This window comes from Bacillus rossius, chromosome 13 (genome assembly GCF_032445375.1).
Source record: "Bacillus rossius redtenbacheri isolate Brsri chromosome 13, Brsri_v3, whole genome shotgun sequence".
NCBI lineage: Eukaryota > Metazoa > Arthropoda > Insecta > Phasmatodea > Bacillidae > Bacillus > Bacillus rossius.
In genome coordinates, this window is record NC_086340.1 from 21274744 (window position 1) to 21300814 (window position 26071).

Sequence of the window (26071 nt, forward strand, 5' to 3'; positions counted from 1 at the left end):
AGAGATTATTTTAACTATAACTTTTATTCATGTTTGCTATTTAACTTCTTCCAATCTGTGTTAATTCTGTTAAGGATGGGACGATGATAGGAAAAGTAGGAAACGAATGGGAGTGTTTAAAGTTTAATGTGCCTCGAAAAAGTCAAATCGATGGTTGTTCCAATCGAGTGAAAGAGAGATAGATGCGGCGCAAGCGTACGATGAGCGTAACGGGACACTTTTTCGTGCGTGCAGCCGGCGTTCATCGATTTATTAGACGTTGTCACATCAAAAAAATTTCTGTACTTTTACTAAAGATTCACTTCGAAAACAGTTGCCAAGAAATAGTTTGTAATACTACAATAAATATATTGAAACCTTGTACGACACATGTCTACGGTTATTTTTTGTACACATTAAATAAGTTTTTTTCGAGATAATACCGAGTATTTATTACGAAAAAATGTGTGCACAATTTCATAATTTAATTGACGTTTCATTCAATCATCAATTTCTTACAAACCATACAATAGAATATTTATATATATATATATCATGCTTATTATGTGCGCAGTTACTACTGGAAAGCTATTCAGGGAACGGTTTACGGATAATTTTCACTATTGGTGGGACAGACACAACACAAAGCATAAAATGCCCGGGTAAGAATCCAAACCCAGTATTTTGTGGTAATAGTGTTGTTTTCATTTAAATGCACAAATTTATAAACATCTGGAATTTTTCATGAACATTTCTGTTCCATGTACAAAAAAAAATAAGTGTAGGTCCCCGCGACATGGACTGAATGTGGCAGCAGAGACCCTGCCGATGTTTCTGTTATTTTACACCTACATAGGTGGATGTAGTTTTGAAGTGAAACTTCTTTGCTGAGTGGGCTACAACATTCGAGCGTTACGGAGATTCCGATCGCATGAGGGGAATAGTTAGGTACGTGGTGGGGGAACCGGTAGAGGAGGAGAGTGCGTCAGCGGCGAAGCCACTCCAACGCATGCTCTAGCGGTTTAATGGGAAGACGGCAAAAGGGGGGATGCTATATGCTAGTTGTAACGGCCGGGAGGGGAGACGGCAGGGGAGAGGTGGAAATGACGCAGCAGTGACTCTGCTTGTGTTTGTCTACTCCTCAGTTTTCGCAAAGGCTAACTATTGATGCTACGATATTTATTTTATTTAAAGTATCTACAATTTATTTTTAGTGTGAAAAAGAGTTATTGATTTGTGCAACTAACTTTATATCATTCATTTTTATGTGAATAGTTTGAAGGAAAATGCAAAACAAAAAAAATATACGATAGACTTAAGAGTAGCTTTATAAGTGTAACTTATTTTTGTTGTGTTAACACTGTGATTTGAAATGTCAAAACGACTTATAGACTTGCGAGAGAGACTTTATAAGTGTAATTTATGTTCGATTGGAGCGTTTTTTTGTTATTGCATTTTATTCAGCTGCATATCTTGATTTAACACCATGCCTAAAAATAATAAAAAGGCAGAAGCAGATAATGAGGTATTATCAAAAACGTGGGAATGAGGCACCAAAACATTTTCCAGTGAACAGAAGCGAGAGTACAGGGCGCGGAAAAATGCATATATATACATAAATATTGTGTATATATACACATATATATATGTATTCATTTTAAATAATATCCGTATCCTCTCTATTCTCAATTATAAATCACTTGTTCAATTAAAAAATACTAAAATTTATCACTATCTATACCTAATAAGCACGAAGTTTCACTTCAGTCGCGTGTGGACTCCACGCACTCACTTTTGTTACTCTGATAACAAAAATAAAATATACCTAATCATAACTGGTAAAGTACAACTGGCATGACCTGATAAATATGTGAAAGCTGGTTTTGTAGTTTTACTCAGCGATGTATAAATTTCTTTCAGTAAATTTACATAAACAATGAACATGTTAATTTGCACGACTTCCAAAAATAATATTAGTTTTTGTAGCTTATAGCTGTTTATGAACAATGTGTCCTTTCGAACGATTTTTAATTTTATCATCTTTAATTGTTAAAAATTTAATACTTTTAACAATCTCAATGAATTAAGAGGAGTAATGATTCACGATCTTGTGGCTATGAGTCTACCGCCTAAACCAGTTAACCATAGTGCATAATAATAAATCTTTAAACAATGAGAATACTACTTTTGTAATCTAATGTAAATTAAACGAGGCCTTTTCAGTATAAATGGTAAAATACATTGTTTTATTCCAATTTTTGATAGTTATAAATTTACTCTTAACAAATAGTTTTTATTTTTACAAAGAAGTATGTGTGTACCTACAAATCCAACTCACGGAAAAGAAACAGGACACAGATTAATTAAACGCTTTTATGTGTAATTTCATACGAGGTGAAATCCAAAAATAAAATTTGGTGTTAATAACTTTATTCCGAACAAAGCAAGAAGCTTACGTCAAATCTGAACTAACCTCCTTCAAAAAGCCCTCCTTGGCTAGCGATGCGCACTTGTCCCAATGTTGACTCCATGATTGGAGGCATTTCTGGAAGGGCCTTTAGCTGCTCCGTCATGGCGCTCTCATTATCGGGGAAATTTTCAAAACGTTTTCCTTCTAGCACGACCCATTTTTTCTGGTCTCGGTTTCGCAAAACAAAACTTAACGTTGACACGTCGGTCGGAATCCATGATTCAAGACACGGAGATTTCGTGCATTCATTTAGTCAAGTCAGAATGCAAACCTTCTCAATATCGCACCGTGTTCGTGATTGGATCGCAGTTATTTTGGACACGCCCCTCCACGACCGTGAGCCAACGATGCCCGGCTAGGATTGAAGGGGAATCCTTTTCACAGACGAGAGAGCCAAACGCCCGATCGTGCATCTTCGGTTTTTTTTTTTGTTCATTGTAAATAAATATGGCGGTGTTGATAAAAGGATACCAATGGTCAATTAGGTTAGGTTAGCTACATTATAAATACTTTAAAACATTGTGGACGGTTGATTTGGTTAGGATGGCTACTTTAAAGATACGGGGGAAAAAACATGAACTTCGGGTTTTGGCTCTCTCGTCTGTGAAAAGAAGGCTTCCCAGGAGAGAAGTAAGCGAATCAGGTAGTGCCAATTAACAAGGATAAAAATGTTCTCGCTAAGAAATCAACCAATGGGAAAGCAAACATTGGTTGAGCACATATGAAGACAAACGAATCCGCGAAATGTCCGGGTGTATCCATGATGCGCGACAGACACGGTAAACACGACCTCACTCTTCCGGCTCGAAGTCGGCTGACAAGTCACAACTTGTCCAAACTTGTCACTGACTGTCTCACTGAGCAGGCTAGCGGGCTTATTACTTCAAATAGATTTAGCGTCAGCAGTCAGTTGCCGCTATAAAAAAAACCAATCACCTTATTTTTTTCTATCACGCCTCGTATACACATTATTCTAATAAGGATGAACATTCGTGTATTTTACCCGAAGCCTGTAGAACAATTTGGTTTTCTAGAAACATTTGTGTGAAATTACACCAAATGTAAAAAATATTTTTTTTCTTTCAAAATAACACGACACAAATGTAGAATTGCTAAACCTTGGTATATGTAATTTAAAGCATTTTTTTACAGTGTAGCTGGACCTCACTGCCCTTTTCAATTTTCTTTTTTTTTTGTTTGTCTAGTTCTAGTTTGTGAAAAATATCAACATTAATGGGGAAAAAAGAAAGCAATAAACTGTTATTAACATGCAATTATAAATTTTATTTAAATTGAGCTTTATTATTTCGTGTTAGAAAATCTTTCAAAAGTTTTATTACCTCATACAATGACGCGAATACACAGGAATATTATTTTTAGAATTTATTAAATTAACCCGAGTATAATTTATTATGAAAAAATATAAAATATTTATTAAGATATACTAGTAAAACATTCACAGAAATGTAAAGTCCACGTTGGCTTAAAAACTATTTTTAAGTTTAATTGTTAAAAAGTATTGAGGAGTTTTTGTAATCCAGCTTCCTCCATGTGGGGGAGGTGGGTAGTTCTACGTGGTTCCGTACAATAATAAACAAACGAAAAAAAATTATTTATTAAATATTTTGTTGAGGATTAGTTACAAATTTTCTCTAACTACAGCTTCTTGCTCCTTGATCTAATTTTTTTCCCCATTTCGGAAGAGGGAAATCTGCTCCCCCCCCCCCCTCTTTTTTTCCCCTCCCACTCATCTATGATTAGTCATTGTACTCTACCTTTATAATTTATGAACACCGCGAAAATAAAAATTAACAATAGACTCTTAGAAGCACTGAAGAAAACAGTTTTTTTTACCAATATTTTTGTACGAAGCTTCATTCTGCTACTTTGCCATCGCTTTCGCCAAAAGCTTTCATCCACTACATTTATTTTTATTTTGTTCTACCGAGGCTATCTAGACACATAAGTCCACCAGACGCATGCATAGCAAGAAGACTCGATTAAATACGCATGTCAGTAGCTACGTCCAACGCAGGACATCTTCCAAAATGCCAAACTACCTATAGGTAGAAGCACAACAAATAAAGTAATTTGAGTTGACTGTAAGAAAAATATATCTACAACAGTTTATTTATTTACACTATGTAATGTGTTTCCACAGTTTTAATAATTTTATAATTAAGTTTGATGAAATTAACAGAACAAAAAATTTTCGTAAAAACTTCACGGAAGGTTAAATATAAATATTTCAACATTTAGGCGATATCAGTGCGGTTTTTTTTCACGCAAATTAGGAAATTATTTTCACCAGAATTAAATAATAAAACTTTTGTAATGGAATAAATTAAGTAATATAGTTGCATTTAATTTAATATGTTGTTTAGATTCAAAAGAAAAAATAATATTCACCTGGTTTGGCCTGGCATCAAAGTGCAAAATAATAAATGTAATAATAATGAAATTTAAAAAAAAAATAAGATCAAACATTATATGAAAACATGTAACCCTTACATACAAACTGTGTAAACGTTAGAGCATTTAGTCGGCCTGAAGCTAGGAAAGCCAGCTGAAATAAGACTATTGTCGGTTACTGACGCATGCGGTATGTTACAAAGCCCATTATTATTTGAACACGTGACAGTTTAGCTCAGTGCCATTAAAAATACTTAAATCATCTTAAAATTTTATTATCCCACAACCTCTTTTGAATCGCTCAGTATGAACTAACAACGAGGTGAGTTTTTTTTATCAACGTATTTTTATTTTGTGTTGCAATAGTGTTATATATACAAGTGTTCATCGGGGAAGGAAAAAAACAGCGAAGGAAGAATATAAAACAAAGAAAACATTACGTGTAATTTACCAGTTGCTAACTAGGAGTATTCAACACTTCATTAAGATCCCAGCTCATTTCTTTTAAGCTGCTGAAAACAAATTTACCTCAGTATTCTACTGGCGAGGTATTGTTCTGAAACACAGCGTCTAATGACGTATTGTTATGCATATTAAGCAATGTGTAGGTATGCTTGCAGAGAATATCAAAGCATTAAAGAATAAGATAAAAAAAATTGATTGTCTGTAAAGTCGGTTTACGGACGATAGTTTAACGTGACAACGTCATAACAAAACATTGATGAAATGATTGCATACTTTTAATGAATAAAATTGAATCATTTTTATTGAATTTTCACTATCTTGTATACAAAGGAGTGAAATGAAATCTACAATTTAATTGATACATTTACTATTTATTTGCACTCATTAATTCAAATATGTTTATTACTTTAACGAAGAGATTATTTTAACTATAACTTTTATACATGTTTGATATTTCACTTCTTCCAATCTGTGTTATTCTGTAAAGGATAGGACGATGATAGGAAAAGTAGGAAACGAATGGGAGTGTTTCAAGTTTAATGTGCCTCGAAAAAGTAAAATCGATGGTTGTTCCAATCGAATGGGCGAGAGATAGATGCGGCGCAAGCGTACAATGAGCGTAACGGGACACAGCGAAACGGGACAATGTGCGTTACGGGACACTTTATCGTGCGTGCAGCCAGCGTTCAACGATTTATTAGACGTTGTCACGTCAAAAAATAATTTGTGCTAATTATGCAGCCAGTTCTTTTGAGCTTGTTGTGTTGGCAACAAAACGCCACTCGTGGCCGTTTTGAAATGTGACACGTTCCTGTCACGCCTTGGCGTCTTCAGGCGGTTCATTGCAAGTCTACAGTCGAAACAGGAAAGCTATTACCATCCGCACTACGGCTAGTCACTCGATTTCGCTCAACAGCGTATCGAAAAGATTGCATTTTTACGATTCTCACCAGCGAGTTCCTTTCAAGCTATCAAACTAACTTCTAGCGCTAGCCTCCATGTGGCTACGATTTGTTTGAAACGATTTTAAATACCAGTTGAGTGTTTAAACTTTGCAGTAGAGTCTGTGTTTTGTGGTTGGCTGGGTTTATTTCAGGTACGTGTCTGCAGTCGGCACACCAATCACAACAGTCTAAGAGCCCGTGGCCGCCAGACCTTCGTTATTTCATAAAAGCTGAAAGTTTCTCAGCGCATGCCCCTAGCACAGGTAAGAACGGGTGGCTCACTGTGAAATTTATATAATTGTGGCTTTGGCATGTAACAGGTAACAAAGGTGTGTAATATACGAGCTAAAATTCGTTAAATTATAAAACCCAATTTTTTTTTCATATTTTCATCTGAGTAGTAATAGAAAACTATCTAACCCACTGACAGACAATTAGTATCGTGGCAACCCCCCGCCAGACACCCTTAAACGTCAAATGAAATGAAATGTAATTGTACTTTCGTTATAGTGTGAAAGCTAATTTTTAGATACGTATTTTACTGTTATTATAAAAGTGGGTTTCCCCAATCGCCAGACAGTTTTGATGGTTCCAACCCTTGGCCAGACTAATATGAATGTGCGAGCGCCCGGCAATAACTCGTCAGTAGGTGCGAGCGAGACAGCGAGCGCGGTCTTCCGCGCACTTCACTGCGCATGCGCTGAGAAACTTTTCAGCTTTTATAAAACAACGAATGTCTGGCGGCCACGGGCTCTCACTCTACAAGGGAACAATTGCTGGTGCGTGCATGCTGAAGGCCATAGTGCGCCTGAGCAGTCGCTCGCCCCTGGATCCACCTGTGCAAGGGCGTCGCCAGCCGAAGGCCAGTGATGAACTAGGGGGGGGGGGGGGAAGTATATACTTTTTGCATTTGGCTACATTTTTTTGAATCTCTAGGGCTCTAGGGGGGGGGGGGGGGGCAACTGCCCCACCCTACCCCCCCCCCCCCCCCCACAACCTTGGCTACGCCCTTGCCTGTACTGGACTAGGTGCAAGGGATTACTACTTCTTTGTCTATGCTATTCATTAACTCATTGTATTTATAATCTCATTGTATATAACATCGATTATTTGGTGGGTTTTTTCATTCTGCTTTTCCCCATGTATTTTATGTCTGTTTATAGTGTTTTTTTTTTTATATAATTTTTTGTGTTTCATTTTGTGCTTATCGATTATCACCTCTGCGAGAAGAGACAATTTCGTCTGGAATTGCTGTTTGTTTGCTTCGCAAGGTTTGTGTGTATTATTATTCCTATTGTATAAATATCATTGGCCTCCAGGCCTCTGTAATCGCAATACTTATTGAATAAATAGCATTTATGAAAACGAACCAAAAAAAAAAAAAACCAGCCCAGCCTACGCGGTTCGGCGCCGTCTTTTCCTCGTCTTTATCCCTCGTCGGCAGCTCGTGACTTCCACCGGGCAACGATGTGGCGAGCAGCAACTGCGTCACGTGACCGCTCCTCAAGGACGCCTTGTTTGTGTGGCGGGAAGCACGTACTTCCCCGCCCCGCTGGAACTCAACAGCTGTTGGTTTTCCGGCAAGGGGTGCTGTCACAACTTAGAAACACACAACTTAGAAACACACAAGATAGAATCTTCTAAGTTATGCATGTTCTAAGTTGTGAGTTTCTAAGTTATATGTTTCTAAGTTATGATCGTTCTAACTTATGACAGTTATAAGTTACATGGATTTTTTTCGAGGTTTATAAGTTATGTCTGTTCTAAGTTGTGTGTTTCTAAAGTTATGTGTGGTTCCCTTCCGGCGATATGCGCACCGCTATTGATTCGTCTGGCCTAAGGGTACAACTCAAAGTCGTGGGTGTGCTCTATCAATTGGTTGATTTCTTACCGAGAGCAAGTTTATCCTTGTTAATTGGCACATCGTTGCTCGCGGTCTGAGAGGGGCGCGATCCAAACAACTGAGGTCCACTCATGAACACAGTGCGAGCTTGCGAAGGTTTGCATTCTAAACAAACGAATGAGCGAAAATTTAAGAATCTCCATGCATCACTTTAGACCGGAAAATTTCACGGATTATTTTCGCGAAGGGCTAAAATTCCAAACAATCAAACATTTGCGCTACTTCTGCTTTTGGCTCGCGGTACGTCTGAAGGAATCTGGGCCAGTGGGTGACCCTAGGCCTTGGAAGTACCGAATCACAGCTTCCCAGTTAAAGATGTATCACAGGTCAGCATGAAATGAGCAGATAACATTTGCCCAAGTATGCAGAAGACTGTAGAGTTTATCCCAGAGGTCACTGAACCCGCTAACATGTCCTTCAGATGAACTGTGGTTCAATACTGAAGCAACATTTGGATTCTAGCCTATCGCGGAATGAAACCGCGAATTTTTTTCCGAGCTTTTTTTTTTTGCGTATGTAATGGCAAAAAAAAAGGGTGCGTGTACTTATGTACGCACGTTAGAAGTTATATTAACTCGGGGCGATAAAAAAATTAGCTTTAATTTTGGAAGCAAATAATTAATACAAATAAAATAATAAAAGGACTGCAGTGATATAAATACGGTTGGTAAAGTATAAATTCAATTAAATTTAAAAAAATAAATAAATTCTCAGTATTCAATATAAATATGTTTATAAAATGATTTAATGTAGTAAAATAATTGATGATAATTATTAATTATAAAGGAAATCGATAAATATGTGGAATGTTTATTCTAACGTATTAAATTGAATTATTTATAAAATAACAATCTAATAATATATACCTAATCCAAATGAATTATACATGCGAGAATTTAACCTCTCTTATATAAATACACTTGAAAAGGTTTATAACAAAATATTTATATTACTAATATTCACATAAATAATTGTTTTGATATGGGCCAGTGTTCGATATCAATCACTAAAGTATGATATTTAAAAGCAAATGAAACACATCATATAATTTTAATTTGGCTGTAGCTTTTTTCCTTCATGCTGTGAATATTTCATTGAATTCTTGCGCGCGCATCGCAAAAATTCACCCTCGGGGTGTTTTTTATAACGCGCCTAAAGAAGTATAACTTAAAAAAAAATTGGTTGTCTGTAAAGTCGGTTTACGGACGATAGTTTAAAGTGACAACATCATAACAAAACATTGATGAAATTATTGCATATTTTTATGAATAAAATTGAATCATTTTTATTGAATTATCACTATTTTGTATGGATACAAAGAAGGAGTGAAATGAAATCTACAATTTAATTGATAAATTTACTTTTATTTGCACTCATTAATTCAATTATGTTTATTACTTTAACGAAGAGATTATTTTAACTATAACTTTTATACATGTTTGCTATTTAACTTCTTCCAATCTGTGTTATTCTGTTAAGAATAGGACGATGATAGGAAAAGTAGGAAACGAATGGGAGTGTTTCAAGTTTAATGTGCCTCGAAAAAGTCAAATCGATGGTTGTTCCAATCGAGTGGAAGAGAGATAGATGCGGCGCGAGCGTACAATGAGCGTAACGGGACACAGCTTAACGGGACAATGTGCGTTACGGGACACATTTTCGTGCGTGCAGCCGGCGTTCATCGATTTATTAGACGTTGTCACGTCAAAAAAAAAAATTAATTTGAAATGGTTGTTTTGTTTGCGTCGCACTGGCGGGCGGCGCGGTTCACAATGACGCGATATCAAGCTGTCGCGTCGCGTCCTTCAACGTCACGCAGTTGTGGGTCCGGCATGAATGAAGACGAGAGACTTGCGTGCACGGGGCTGTCCCTTCGCGCGGGGAGGTACAGTCCGGCTCTTATGTTTCCGGCTGGCGACCTTGGCGGGCTTGCTTGCCACGGCGGGCCCGCGCATCTCGCCTTTCAATATATATACTGTACAGAAGTCGCCAGCCCAGGTTAAAATTTCTAATACGGTTTCGAGGTAGTTGGTTAATTCACCGCCGCAATCGCCACCATCTCTAGGGCCATCGACTCGTGGCGGTCCCTAGCGGACAAGTGTCGAACTCTTCAAACACCCCTTCCCCCTCCCGTTGAACGAACTTGAGCTGCAATGAATGATTGGTTGGTGGTGCGGGGAATGACAGCGGGCGACAGTGCTTCGCTCTAACGTGTAAATAGCAACCTAAGACGATACAGGGCGTTACGGCAGCGCACTGCAGCGGTGAAGTTCCCAAGCTGCTCATCATACGCTTCTGAAAAACGTAGAGTAAATCCTATCCACTCGCGACTTCTATACAGTATATATATTCAAAGATCTCGCTAAGTTCGCCGGTTTGATCCCCCCCCCCCCTTTCCGACCCTCTTCCGGAGCTGACTCGTCTTCGGAAACGAGTCAGGGTGTCCACAGTTAGTACTTTCGCACTAGATCTAGTACTTTTATAAGTTTTTTAGGGGGACGCACCACAACGCCGAAATACCACAACACCGAACGTACAATAACGCCGAAAACCATAACGCCGAATGCCAAATTGACTACGACGCCGACAGCAAGAAAACTGCTGTGTACCACAACGCCGAAAAATGTCATAGCAGGACTGCCACAAAGGTTAGGTTAGGTAAGGTAAAATTAGGTTAGGTAAGATTAGGTTAGGTAAGATTAGGTTAGGTTAGGTTAGGTTAGGTTAGGTTAGGCTAGGTTAGGTTAGGCTAGGTTAGGCTAGGTTAGGCTAGCCTAGGTTACGTTAGGTTGTGGTATATCGCCGTTAAGATACATTTAAGAAACACACACAAATTCATTTTTTTTTTTTTGCTCCTGTGCCCCCCCCCCCCCCTTCCCCCCAGCAACATTTTTCGGCGTTACTGTATTTCGGCGTTGTGGTACACAGCAGTTTTCTAGCTGTCGGCGTTGCGGACAATTTGGCATTCGGCTTTATGGTATTCAGCGTTATTGTACGTTCGGCGTTGTGGTAACAACCCGTTTTTTAGTGGTCTAGTACATTTACGCTCTGATCTAGTACTTTTTTCTTTAATATAATAATATTACAGTAACTCCAATATGTTTTATTATTAACCGTAATCATTTTTAAAAACTATGGAATGTATGTGTGTGTGGTGTGATAATTTAAGTTAGAGCACTGCAATGTCATAATAACTTCCTAAATTGTTAAAACCATAACGAAATATAATTTAGTACTTTTTTTTTTTTTCAAATCTAGTACTTTTTTCTCGCCTAAATTGGTATACGAAATATTTTTTCTTGTGGACACCCTGGAACGAGTCGATACCAGAGTGGCTCGAAGCTCGCTACAACACTATCAAGGGAGTATCCAGCTCAAACAAGGATAAAGAAGACGCCGGCGTGTGCAAAGGGGATATGCACCCCTCCACCCTCCCCCTTTCCAAGGAAATCCTTAAAAATCTATCATTCCCACCAACAAATGGAAAGAATTATAAAGCAAACAGCGGGAAAAGTTGGTTTGGTCCACCCCCTAACCCTTTCACGAAATGAAATTCTGCGTACGCTCTTGAAGGAGGGAAAAGGAAGGGTGAAGAAAAAAAAATGGGGGGGGGGGGGGAATGTTGTCTGAATTCAACATCTTTCACAAGGGAGGAGGATATCATACAATAATAAACAAAACGGGGGAAAAAATCACTTATTAAAAAATAACAATTATTTGAGAGTATCAGTTATAAATTTTCCAACTCCATCACCCTGCGCCTTATTTTTTACACTTCGGAAAAGGCGGGGGTGGGGGAACTTCACCCATTGCCCCCCCCCCCCCCCATTTTTTTTTTACACATTTCCTGGATACGATCTAATTTTGCCTTAAAACACATCAAATATCAGAATCATAGTGTGTTCGAGATTGGACCGCAATTATTTTGGACACGCCTTCGTATAACCGTGAGACCACGATGCCCAGCTAGGAGAGCATTCAGCGAGTCGGGTAGTACTGATTAAAGTGGAATATATATATATATATATATATATATATATATATATATATATATATTTTCTCACTAATAAATCAGCCAATGTAAAAGCAAATGTTAAATAGAAAACTTAAGGCCTTGAATTTTTAGCCTGACGCCAAATTAATTCGCGAAATTTCTAGGTCTCTTAATCAAAACCATATTTTGAATAACGAAGAACAGATTTTAAAAAAATTGGGAATGCTTTACATGGTGTCTACAGATACCTTATTAACCAAATTAAAAGACTTTTTTGGAGACCTTTTAATAAAATTATCTTACAGCTCATTTTTTTATATCGCACAGTGAATATTTTCTGTATAAAACACGCATAATGAAACATAACACGAAATAGATGTACTATCGCAAGAACGCCCCGATTTTTTAATTCAGGAAGCTAAAATATTTTCAGAGATCTTCTACGTGATTTACGAGGACAGTCTCCAACCATTTGTAATTTTTACGTGACTTTCATGACCTGCGGACAACCTGATTAACTTGACTTAACTCTTGAAAACCACGCGCAGAATTAAACTTCGTGGCATACTTGAGTTCGGCAGGACGATAAACCGGAATGCAGAAGTTTCTTAAAAATAATCACATAGGCTATGACCTACTATGGATCATCACAACCGTACGTGATGCTTCGACATGCCAGAGAATTTCCAGAGCGCCGGATAAGAAATCTCTGAAAGCCTTGGGTCGCGATAACGAATTCACGGGTTGGATTCACACAATTCACAATTAAAAATACGGATTATTTAGCTTCCTTGCTTAGTGCGATTCAACGTGTTAATACGTGTAAGAAATAATTATTTGTTTGTTCTGTTTCATAACACGTACCAGTACCGGGGGAAAAAAATGAATAAAATGGTCCATGAACATGGTCATCAACATAAAACACGGGAACGGTTATGCTAGGGACAAACTGTGAAAACAGTTCAAACAATTTCTGAATCGATAGTTACGATTTTTCTACCACTACGTTCACACAGTTAGTAGCTCACTTGTTGCATTTATTTGTGGCACTATGAACATTGCAGTAGTATAGTATAGCCGGTCCGAGGACAGGTTTCCGCAGGTGGAGCCGGCGGAACGGGTCAGTGACCGACCAGACGTCACGGCGGCCATCTTGGATTACCTTGACCTTCAAAAATGACTCGAAATTCCTAAATAAATTCCCAATTTCGATGGGAAAAATTCCCAATTTCCCGTTTCATTCCTGAGAATTTTCAAAAATTCGGGATTCAAAAAACCTCGTAAGACTTTAGCGTTAGAAAGAACCAAAAACCCCCAAAGATGGATTAAACTCCCCATGGCCAAGCCGCCCCTAAGCCGCTGGTGGGGAGCTTTGACTTGACCTTGACCATAAAATTCAAATTCTTTAATTTTTGACCAAAAAATTTCGAAAAAATTACAAATTATATTTTTAAAATGGCTCACTTCAAATGTTAAGTTACTTAATCGATTTAGGTCCTCGGTTAGATTCCCGGCGAGTAAACCAGTAATTTATTAATATATTTAAAAAATAAAAAAAATAATAATGTCTTATGTCACACCAGTCAACTAGACGTAAATGTTGCAATTTTTGTTATGCCCGCAATCTTTAAAATCCGTATTTTATGCTGGAAAATCGGGAAAAACTTAAAAATTAAAAAAATATTAATTAATAAAATTTAATAAATTATTTAAAAACACTGTATCACATTTCGTTACGCCCACCATCTTGGTCGTGTATGACATAATCGTTGCGCGTTTCGTTATGGACACAAATTTTGATTCTAGATCGTTGCACTTATCGTTGCACCCGCCATCTTTAAAAACCATAATTATGCCAAAAATTCGGAAAATTTTTTTAAAATTTATTAAAAAAATATTTAATTAATCAAATTTTTTATAAATATTATTTAAAACACACACTTATGTCATGGAGACCTTAGTTCAAACACGGCGAGGGCAAAAATTAAAACAAATAACGACTGATCCTTCCTCCACAGAAGCCGTCGGCAAACTGACCTCCCACCACTAAGGTACATAATTATTACAAAAAATTCTGGCTTGTACTAGAACTCTATCCATTCACAACAAAGGAGAAGTTCACAAGCTGGCAGGAAATGATTTTGTAATTTTGTATTAATTTTTTGTTATTTATTATTTTTTATATTTTTATTTTGTAATTTATTTTATTTTATTTTTTGTTATTTGCTGATATCGTGAAAATCATGCTTTAGTTTTCTCGGTGTGCTCCTGATTATTACTGCAATATTGTGATGGTATTCTTCCTTTGCTCTTTATTATTACTGTCTGGGCTTCTGCAGATATTCTGTGAGAGCTTCTGGTTATTTCTGATAAATCGATCTAAGCACGATTTTTTTTTTTACTTAATGAGTCATGAATTGTTTTATTTTGAGTTATATTTAATAAGTTGAATTTCTGCTAAAAAAAAATAAAACTAAAATTATTTTTTTTCAGGTGGAATTCAGACAAAAGACATCCATTACTCAGTCAAATAATATGCCTTGAGACATCTGAGAAGCACTAATATGCAAGACGAACTTCCTTCTCCTTGTTGTCTAGCGAAGCCTTCCTATTTTTGCGATCGTCAGTGAGCATCTCGCATCCCATATGAAAAACAAATAATATTCACCTCCACGCAACATGTGGCGGCATCTGTTGTTGATAGGCAGAACCAGGGCCAGATTTAGAGGCCTGGAGGCCTCGGGGCAACAGAGGAGCGGGGGCCCCCTGGCCCCAAATTATTTTACAAATAAAATGAACAATTTTTTTCAATCGAGTTTTCCAATAAATAATTTATTGTGAAATCAAGTAGATTCCTTAGTATTTAAAAAAACATACATAAATATAATCGGAGACAAGAATTATATGAAATTAAATTTTAGTTTTAATGAATATTTATGTTAATATTTAACAATAATATAATCATGTATGTACAAAGTACTGTAGGTAAAGGTAAAACAGCAAAAAAAGAATATCAAAGGATTTGTGGGGGTCCTCCGTTTGTGGAGGCCCCGGGGCTTTCGCCCCGGTTGCCCTCCCCTAAATCCGGCCCTGGGCAGAACTATTGGGCTACGGATTTTTCAAAATTGAAAATTAACTCTCGCTGATGGATTATTCAAATTCGTATTTAAGTTTATGTTTCTAAATATAACCTTAATTTGTATCTACCATTAATCACAGAAGCTAACATGGACTTTGGTTTTTTGCCTGCAGCTGAATCGAAAGGATGCTGTAGGTACTGCAGGAAGGATTTTGACCTGAGAGGAATGCTAGACGTCAATAATTTTGATTGTGTTAAAAACCCACTACGTAGTACTTAAAATGTGAAACTGTAATCGGTGTAGTAGGTTGTTAACACGAATTGATAGTTTAAAAATACACAGCATAACATGTAAAGCCAAGCCCACTTACGGGATAGAGGACATCGATAAAGACACTACACTAATGAAAAGTGATATTAGCTCTCCCGATCGCGACGAAGAACTTAAATAGAAGGATGTTGATGGTTTAAGGAAGACTGAAACTAATGGAAGTATCATCACCGTGAAAAGTGATAATACATTCAATCCCATATTCAGTAGATCCTCCATACTTTGTAATAATGATGGACACTTAAAAAGGAAGATTATAGACGATAAAGAAGCTCCAACATCAACGATTTCGAGTTCTTACAGTAATTCAGGTGAAAACTTTTATTCTATGAAGATGGCGACAGTGACTCTGAAGCTGGTGACGCGATCAAAGACTGTGCTGAAGCACCTACAGAATGAGAGATCGAAGAATGTGATGTAGCCCTGAGACCAAAACGATGGAAATCTAATAAAATATATTATTCTGATAAAGCTTACGATGATCACTGGAACAAAAGTGATATTAATAGTATTTATAATAAACATGCCAGAAAGATGGTAGCCGACGACATTAATTACTCATCATGGGAAGATCCTAACATATTGGTTGACAGGTTAAGACTTCTACATGCTTCGCTTTGTGCAGGAAACTATTCGAACATCAAAAAAGTAGCCTTTATACTCAAAGAACTGAGGGAAGCTGGCTACATACTATCATGGCTTGTTTTGTCTGCATTTGTATGAATAAAAATAATAAATGACATTGAAGCTTTTAAAAGTGATTGATATTATTTCACGAATTATGATTTCTAGGCCTGAGTTCACGCTACTGCATGTTCAATGTCTGCATTACATGTTCATGTGTGTGTACTGTGTTCGTTCCGTGTCCACTGTGTGTATTGTGTGTTCATTCCGTGTCTTGTGTGTTCTGTATGTTCAGTGTATTCTTTTCTTTTGTTGAATGTTTGTCGTTTCGTTAAATGAGCGTAGTCAAATCTTTAGTAGCTCTAAATATTTGCTAGTCCAAAACCTCTGTCATAAAAAAAAAATTCCAGGGATTCTTGGTCCTGTTGTAAGCATAAAACATGATCCGATGGTCTAAATTAAATGCTTGTAATTTATTTTATCAATACTATAGGTCTTACAGTTCGAATACTCTGTATTTACTGGCTGAAATATGTTATAATACCTATCGACGAATGAGGTTCTGAGGTTCGGAAACGTCTAGCCTATACGTCTGAAATTGTTCATGTCCTGGTCTCGAAGGTCCGATGGCGCTTGGCCTATGCGTATAGCATTTTACGTGAACTGGTCACAATGTATTCTGAGTATCGAAAATTTAGACTTCCGTGCAGGGCCGGATTTAGAGGTCTGGAGGCCTCGGGGCAACAGAGGAGCGGAGGCCCCCTGGCCCCAAATTATTTTCCAAATAAAATGAACAATTTTTTCAGTCGAGTTTTCCAATAAATAATTTATTGTGAAATCAAGTAGATTCTCTTAGTATTAAAAAAACATACATAAATATAATCGGAGACAAGAATTATATGAAATTAAATTTTAGTGTTAATGGATATTTCTGTTAATATTTAACAATAATATAATCATGTATGTACAAAGTACTGTAGGTAAAGGTAAAACAGCGATTAAAAAATATCAAAGGATTTGTGGGGGCCCTCCGTTTGTGGAGGCCCCGGGGCTTTCGCCCCGGTTGCCCTCCCCTAAATCCGGCCCTGCTTCCGTGTTAGGCATAGCGACACCATATTTAATTCGTTGAACAGGTATTTTGTCTAAGAGTTGTTTTCTTGTACCCTGGACAGTTCAAGGAACTAAGGTACCAACACAAGCTGCCGATTGTGCAATGTGTTCGCGGGTGGGACTAACTTTCCCCACGCAAGTTTCTCCGTCCTTCGAGGGCAGTGGACGGCGTTATCGCGGGCAGCGAAGCTCGGCACACCAGGGGCGCGCGCTATCTGCCCCCGAGTTGGGGTCGTGCGAGTTACACAAAGAAACACAGTTCCGAGTTTTGTGTTCTTTCGCTTCACTGATATGATTAACTATCTGCACGAAACACGACATCGTGTCCCCACAAAGATAAAAAAAAAAAAATTGGTTGTCTGTAAAGTCGGTTTACGGACGATAGTTTAACGTGACGTCATAACAAAAGATTGATGAAATGATTGCATATTTTTATGAATAAAATTGAATCATTTTTATTGAATTATCACTATTTTGTATGGATACAAAGAAGGAGTGAAATGAAATCTACAATTTAATTGATAAATTTTACTTTTATTTGCACTCATTAATTCAAATATGTTTATTACTTTAACGAACAGATTATTTTTTTAACTATAACTTTTATACATGTTTGCTATTTAACTTCTTCCAATCTGTGTTATTCTGTTAAGGATAGGACGATGATAGGAAAAGAAGGAAACGAATGGGAGTGTTTCAAGTTTAATGAGCCTCGAAAAAGTCAAATCGATGGTTGTTCCAATCGAGTTGAAGAGAGATAGATGCAGCGCAAGCGTACAATAAGCGTAACGGGACACAGCTTAACGGGACAATGTGCGTAACGGGACACTTTTTAGTGCGTGCAGCCGGCGTTCATCGATTTATTAGACGTTGTCACATCAAAAATATTCCCTACCTTAAATAATATTCCTTTGGATACCAGTTGCCAAGAAACAGTTTGTAACAAGTACTACAAAAAGATATTCTAACTTTGTAAAAACACGTGGCTATTGTTGCACGTGTGAAATATGTTTTTCGAGATAGTACTGAGTATTTCTTACGAAGATTGGCGCATAATTTTATATTTTAATTGATGTTTCATTCAAGCGTAAAAACCATGGAAAAGATAACTGAATATTCAACAATTTGACTATTTTGTTGTATCATTCTTATTATGTGTGCAGTTGATACTAGAGAGTTATTCAGGGAACGGGTTACAAATAAATTTAACTATTGGAGGTACTGGGGCAACACGAAGCACAAATATCCGGGTAAGAATCCGAACACAGTATTACTGCGAACACTATTCTGTAGTGATACAGTTGTTTTCATGTAAATGTACAAATTTACAAATATCTTCAATTTCACATGAATATTTATTTTCAATTATATAAAAAAAAGTACAGTGCAGCTTGTTCATGTGTGTGTGTATGATGGAGTGTTCATAAATAATTTTGTCAAATTTACAAAACATAATAAAATTGTAACGTTAAATTTCTTTAATTATCTAACTCCACTGAGTTTATGCAGTAAATTAAACCCCGAGAATATTACTTCATTTAATCAAAAAAATAATAAGTATGAGTAGCCTATATCTTTTTTCAACATAGGTATAATGTCATAACTGTGGAATTACGGATGTCGTGCCAAAACAGCGGAAACTTTTATTTAATGTTTCTTGGCCTTGACAGCTGAACCTTCAAAGCCTACTCTACTCGTTAATTATAAAATTGTAAAATGAAGTTTTTCTCCCTATAAGACAGTCTCCATTTCAACCTTGTTTTACTTCACGTACCTTGATTTTATAATATTAACTAGCTGCAGTACCCGGCGTTGCCCGGGCTGAACACAGGGTGAAGGGGACCTTTTTCGAAATCAGACGTAGTTAGTAATTGTCTTCTTTATTTGAATGTCAATTGTGCAAAATAATTTATATCACTTTCAGATCCCGACAGACGTTGTTCTGTCAGTGTATAGTTATTTACCTGTATATATCTAAATTTTGGTGGTCTGTATGTAGTCTAGACTCTATAAAGCACTATAGAAAAAAGCTTAAAAATAAGAGATTACTAATATTGAAAATATTCCATTATCTAGCTAATGCTCGGCATGCATTGCAATGCCTCATTCAGTTTTGTTTTGTAATATGTTTTAAGTAGTTACACATATACAAATCATCTATCCATCTCTCTAAACATATATTTATCTCTATCTACATCTTTATATATCTATGCATCTCTCTATCGCTATTTATCTCATTATATCTACATATTTACATATATACCTCACACTATCTCTATCTCTTCTATATATAAATCTCTATATAGCTATATACATCTATACATCTATATATCTCTTTATCTAACCCATTTCATTCTCTATACCTCGCTCTATCTCAACTTATCTCTCTGTCTCTCTCTATCTCACTCTATATATATCACTCTATCTCTGACTCTCTTTTATATTTAAATAAATTATGTCATTAGTGTGCACTTATACAACAAAAACAGACGAATTACCGCTATATAATATGAAATAAACACATTTTTGAAACGATTTGTGCTCCAACTATTGCAAAATAGTTATACCGTCTCAGAAACCTTCACGGGCATGCGCATTACAACTCACCAAAATTGCATCGCAATTGGATGAATGGTATAGTAACGCATACGGCACAAACAAACGAAAATTAAAGACATGACAAACGCATCAAACGATGGTGTGTTTAAAATTCAAGGAAACTAACTCTATCTATTGACGAAGTTAAGAACAAAACGGTTATGAGCGCCTTTATTTTGCTAGCCGCTGCGAGCTCCACTAAGCGGGCTGGTCTCACCAAGGAGAAAAATATGAATTTTCCAGACCTTACTATGTGTATGATCGTGTGGCAGACATAAAGAAATGACACTCCCTCACTATTTGTATGTCTATGACCTATGATTTTTTCTGTTATAAAATGAAATTATCACTTTTTCACTCCCTTAGGGATGGAATTTCATATTAATATGTGGTCTATGTGTTAATCCAGGTAATGAGCTCGCTGTAGGCGGGGAAGGTTGATCAAGTGTTAATTGATCAGCTATCGACCGGGGTTGAAAAATATAAAATTCTATTAAAAATTAGGGGTTGGGGGTAGAAGGGTGAAAATTTAGGGTTGTGTGTATTTTTTAATGCCACATTATAAAAAAAATAAAATAAAAAATTTTCTCCAAAAATTAAAAAAAAAAAATTTAGGGGTGGACTACCCCTAACATTTAGGGGGATGAAAAATAGATGTTGGCCGATTCTCATAGATACCGGATAAGCACAAAAAATTTCATCAAAATCGGTCAAGCCGTTTCGGAGGAGTATGGCAACGAAAACTGTGACACGAGAATTTTATATATTAGATTTAGACAGAATTTTATGTGGTGTCAGCGATCTCAAATAATCAATGACATTATGAAGAAAAAAAAACCAACACACCACAACTGTTTAACAACAATTGTTTTAAGATGAACAGATTTCTGAAAATATGTTTGAATGCTATCATTTGCATTATATTTATGCAGCAACAGATGAATGAACCAAACGAACAGAGCCGTTATCGTTCACAGAATACTGACCATTCGGGATGCTATGATGAGCGGCTTGTCTTCCTAAGTATGTTCCTCTGTTATATAGACGTGACTGTGTAGTCTGTCACGTAGCTTGTCTCAAATATGACAGTTTTCAGAAGTAGAACTGACGGTCTACGCATCCTTCTGCCACTGTCGTCGTGTCAACATGGTTTGTTTTGCTCTGAGTTTCTTTTTGACCTTTGAACTTTCGGGGCGCCTTGCGCGTATTACTTGCCGGAAACAATATGGCGGATGGGCGTTCTACTCGAGAGAGCAAGATGCTCCTCAACTCGAGGAAGAGTTGCGAGGGAAAGTCTGCTGGTCGTTTCTGACAGATCATCTACTTCTGTGCGACTCGTGATGTTCCGTGTATTGTGACGTTTATGACAATGAATAACTTATGCATCACATTGCAAATGAAAATGATGACAGAATACGTATATCAATATTGATAATGTGTAATTAAGTATTTTTTGTTAACGCGTATTTAATTACTACAGGTTATGTGGAGTGCATTCGTATCGACGATCTTACATTAAAAACACATACAACATAAGTTCAATGATCTCTCGTCATTTGCGGCACGATATTGGGTATTGCCTAAGCAGTTTCACCTTCAGACCAATCTTGATTCGCAATTATACATATATATTTTTTTTCAAGAAGTCTGCTCTTTTGCCATGTAAAAAAAAGTTTTAAAAAAATCACAAGTCTTTCTCTTCGCCCATATTAGAGTTACCAACTCTTTTTGACCTCGGTTCATTCGCTTCCAACTCATAACTCCCAGGGAGCAAAAGAGAACGAGTAAAATAAACCTCAAAATAGCAAACAATGACCGCGTTTTGTTTTGCAAGTGACAGTTGGGGAAATAGGTACAAAACAGAAATATTAATGCAAAATTACAGACATTCGTAAATTTGTAAATTTACATGAAAACAACTGTATCACTGCAAAATAGTGTTCGCAGTATAACTAGGTTCGGATTCCTACCGTGGTTTATGTTTGTGTTGTCCCGGTACCTCCAATAGTTTTTTTGTATACCGTTTCCTGAATAACTTTTCAGTGCAGAATGTCCAAATTTCTTTTCCGTAGTTTAAAAAAATTATGCTTGAATGAAACATATATTAAAATGTACAGTTATGCACCAATTGTCGTAAGAAATACTCAATATTATATCGAAAAAAACGTATTGCATATATGCAAAAATAACCATAGCCATGTGTTGTACAAAGTTACAATATATTTCTACTAGTATTATAAACTATTTCTTGGCTACTTTGTAAAAGTACAGAATATATTTTTCTTTCTTTCTATATAACAGAGGAACACCCAGAGGAACACGAATGGTCAATATTCTGTGAATGATAACAGCTCTGTTAATTTGGTTCATTCATCTGTTGTTGCATAAATATAATGGAAATGATAGCATTCAAACATATTTTCAGAAATCTGTTTATCTTAAACAATTGTTGTTAAACAGTTGTGGTGTGTCGGAGAAAGAGAGGTGGTTAGTAAAAAAAAAAATGGCATTGATTACTCGAGATCGCTGATACCGCATAGATACAAATTCTTTCTAAATTAATATTATGAAATCAAGGTGCGTGAAATAAAACATGGTTGAAAAGGAGATGGTCGTAACATTTATTTTTTCTGTAATGTTTTGATATTGTTGTTTAAAAGTATGACAGTCACTTTGAACGCTTTCTTGAATTAAAAGAATAAAAGATAATCACGATTTTAAGGTTAAAGGTCGAACCGACTCGGCCCACAAACTACTTTTGAAAAGAAAAAGAAGAAAAACCACTCGAGTTAAAATCAGATACAGTCGCGTAGAGGGAGGGCTAGAACGTACTTAATCACAGATTTGCTGTACTTTTACACAAGATTCCTTGGGAAACCAGTTGCCAAAAAATAGTGTGTAATACTACAAGAAATATATTGTAAATTTGTACAATATATTGATATGGTTATTTTAGCATATATGAAATACGTTATTCGAGAAAATACCGAGTATTTCTTACGTAAATTGGCGCATAATTTTATATTTTTTCGATGTTTCAATAAAGCATTTTTTTTTCTCAAACCATAAAAAAGCAAATCGAATATTCAACAATTTGACTATTTTGTTGTCAGGTGTTTTATGTACGCAGTTGATACTGGTAAGCTATTAAGGGAGTAGTTTACAAATAACTTTAACTATTGGAGGTACTGGGAAGACAAAAAGCATAAATACTGGGGCAAGAATCCGAACCCAGTATTACTGCTAACAATATTTTTTAGTGAGACTTGTTTTCATGTAAATGTACAAATTTACAAATATCTGTAATTTTACATGATTATTTCTGTTCCATTTACAAAAAAAAATTACCGTGTTCTAATGCCATTAAAAATACTATTTATTAGTTTTCCATTAACAGTGAATAGTGATGAATTGAAGCCAAGGTACAAAATCTAAGCAATCGCTTGTTCTTTAAAACGATTTGCACTTTCATACCTTAACTGGAATTCGAACTAAACTTCCTTCCCACTGTTTGTAGCAATTCTGACGCGCTTTAAAACTAAGGTCGTATTCAAATCGCCAGACGTTTTCGACAGAATGTTCATGCGATCGTTAATTTAAAAATTAGTTACTGTAGGATGGAATTAAATTAATATAGGTACACAGAAAAAAAAGTTTTGAACTTTTACTAAAGATTCCTTTGGAAACAAGATGCCAAGAAATAGTTTGTAATACTACAAGAATTATTACAACTTTGTACAACACATGGTTATGGCTATTTTTGCATACATTAAATATGTTTTTCGAGATTATACTAAGTATTTATTACGAAAACTGGCACATATTTTTATATTTGAATTGATGTTTGATTCAAGCATATATTTTTTTTGACGTGACAACGTCTAATAAATGATGGACGCTGGCTGCACGCACGAAAGTGTCCCGTTACGCACATTGTCACGTTCGCTGTGTCCCGTTACGCTCATTTTATATTGCTCTTTGCTAACCTGAACCTCCTAACATTGCTACCGAGTCCGTGGCGTAATTCTGTTTCATGCATTTCAATGTAACATTTTCATTGCTCTTTGCTAACCCGTTCCTCCTAACATTGCTGTAGAGTCCGTGGCGCAAATATATTATTGACGTGACGTCTAATAAATCGATGAACGCCGGCTGCACGTACGAAAAAGTGTTCCGTTACGCACATTGTCCCGTTACGCTCATTTTATATTGCTCTTTGCTAACCTGAACCTCCTAACATTGCTACCGAGTCCGTGGCGTAATTCTGTTTCCATGCATTTCAATGTAACATTTGCATTGCTCTTTGCTAACCCATTCCTCCTAGCATTGCTGCAGAGTCCGTGGCGCAAATATATTATTTTTGACTGCATCTTGGTGTTGGGTAAGCCATTTTCCTTCACATCATCCTTGAAACACTCCCATTCCTTTCCTACTTTTCCTATCATCGTCCTATCCTTAACAGAATAACACAGATTGGAAGAAGTTAAATAGCAAACATGTATAAAAGTTATAGTTAAAATAATCTCTTCGTTAAATTAATAAACATTTGAATTAATGAGTGCAAATAAAAGTAAATTTATCAATCAAATTGTAGATTTCATTTCACTCCTTTGTATCCCTACAAAATAGTGATAATTCAATAAAAATAATTCAATTTTATTCATAAAAGTATGCAATCATTTCATCAATGTTTTGTTATGACGTTGTCACGTTAAACTATCGTACGTAAACCGACTTTACAGACAACCAATTTTTTTAAATAGCGAATGTCAAATATTACCTACTACTTTTTGGTACCTAACGGTTCTAAAATACGACACAGCTTATAATGACATTTTAAAACAATTCTATCTAGATTCCTGTAAAGGGAAGTGAAATATGACAAGTGTTTTTTTTTTTTTTTTTTTTTTACTTGTGACCGTTTGAATTTTCGAGTGATAGTTTATCGTTAATACGTGAGAATCGCCATAATTACAAGTTTGGTTTTATATCACGTCCAAAAATGAATCACACATTGAGTGGCCAATTCTACCAACTAGTAAGATACTACAATTTTTAAAAAAATTGTTAAAATACATTTAATAATTTAAAGAACTATAAAAAAAGAGCACAGTGGTCGAGCAGGTTTGCATAATTGCGTTTAATTTTTTTTCAAACCACTGGATAGCTATCCAGGGAAAGGTTTACTAATAACTTTAACTGTTAGAGGTCCTGGGACAATACAAAACATAAATACCCGGGTGAGAATCCGAACCCAGTATTACTGCAAACATTATTCTGTAATGAGACTGTTGTTTTCATGTAAATGTACAAATTTACAATAATCTATAATTTTTAATGAATATTTTTTATACAGTGTGGCAAATGCCTGAACAGTTTTATACTTAAAATAAACTTTTTTTTTACCTTTTTACATAAAAATATGAAATGCTAATGGCGTTCATAAAATAAACCCATTTTTAAAACGTTTATTACGAACCACAGAAAGGTTCTTTCGCATTTATTTTAGCGCGTGCGTCTGAATTAAAACATGCCAACTGTAATAACACAATGAATAATCTCTCAATCATGGGCGTACGTTGGGGATTATCCCTCACCCCTTTTCATGAAATTCTAAAAAATGTCTACATAAATCATTACCGCCAACAAAAGGAAATAATTTGAAAGCAAACAGCGGACAAAGTTGTTCTATCCCCCCAGAAAGGAAATTCTTCTTACGCTGTTGCTCGCAACGACAAGACAGCCAAACGCAACTCACACGTCTCCTGACCCCGCGCTGCTGCGAGGGCGAGCAGCAGGACAGCCAACCGCCAGAACGCGCGCCGACCCGCCATCATGCTCGGATGTGACTCGACTGAGCCTAGCAGCTAGCAGCTGTGCTGGCCGCGGGAGGTGACGTCTGAGGCGACTGGTGAAGGCCGCGCGTCAAGAGACCGGTCGAGTCTCCCCGATCACCCCCCCCCCCTCCTCGGCATCCACCAACCCAAAAAAAAACAACACTCCAACACGACCCGACAACACTGGGCAGCCTTCTTTTCACAGACGAGAGAGCCAAACGTCCGATCGTGAATCTTCGGGGTTTTTTTTTGTTCATTGTAAATAAATATGGCGGCAGGGCCGGCGCGTCCATATAGCCGAACTAGGCAACCGCCTAGGGCGCCA

General features: G+C 36.5%; 1 protein-coding gene across 2 annotated transcripts in view; it reads right to left on the reverse strand.

The window, feature by feature from the left end:
- LOC134538343 (transferrin-like) overlaps positions 1–25819 on the reverse strand; it is a 76272-nt gene extending 50453 nt beyond the window's left edge. Inside the window, exon 1 of one of the 2 annotated variants that reach the window (XM_063379579.1) lies at positions 25668–25819. In XM_063379579.1, coding sequence (XP_063235649.1) covers positions 25668–25746 — 79 coding nt within the window. In that variant the 5' untranslated portion in view covers positions 25747–25819. The remainder of the gene's footprint in view (positions 1–25667) is intronic. The other variant, XM_063379580.1, reaches the window with a different exon arrangement.
- Between the last annotated feature and the right edge of the window lie 252 nt (positions 25820–26071).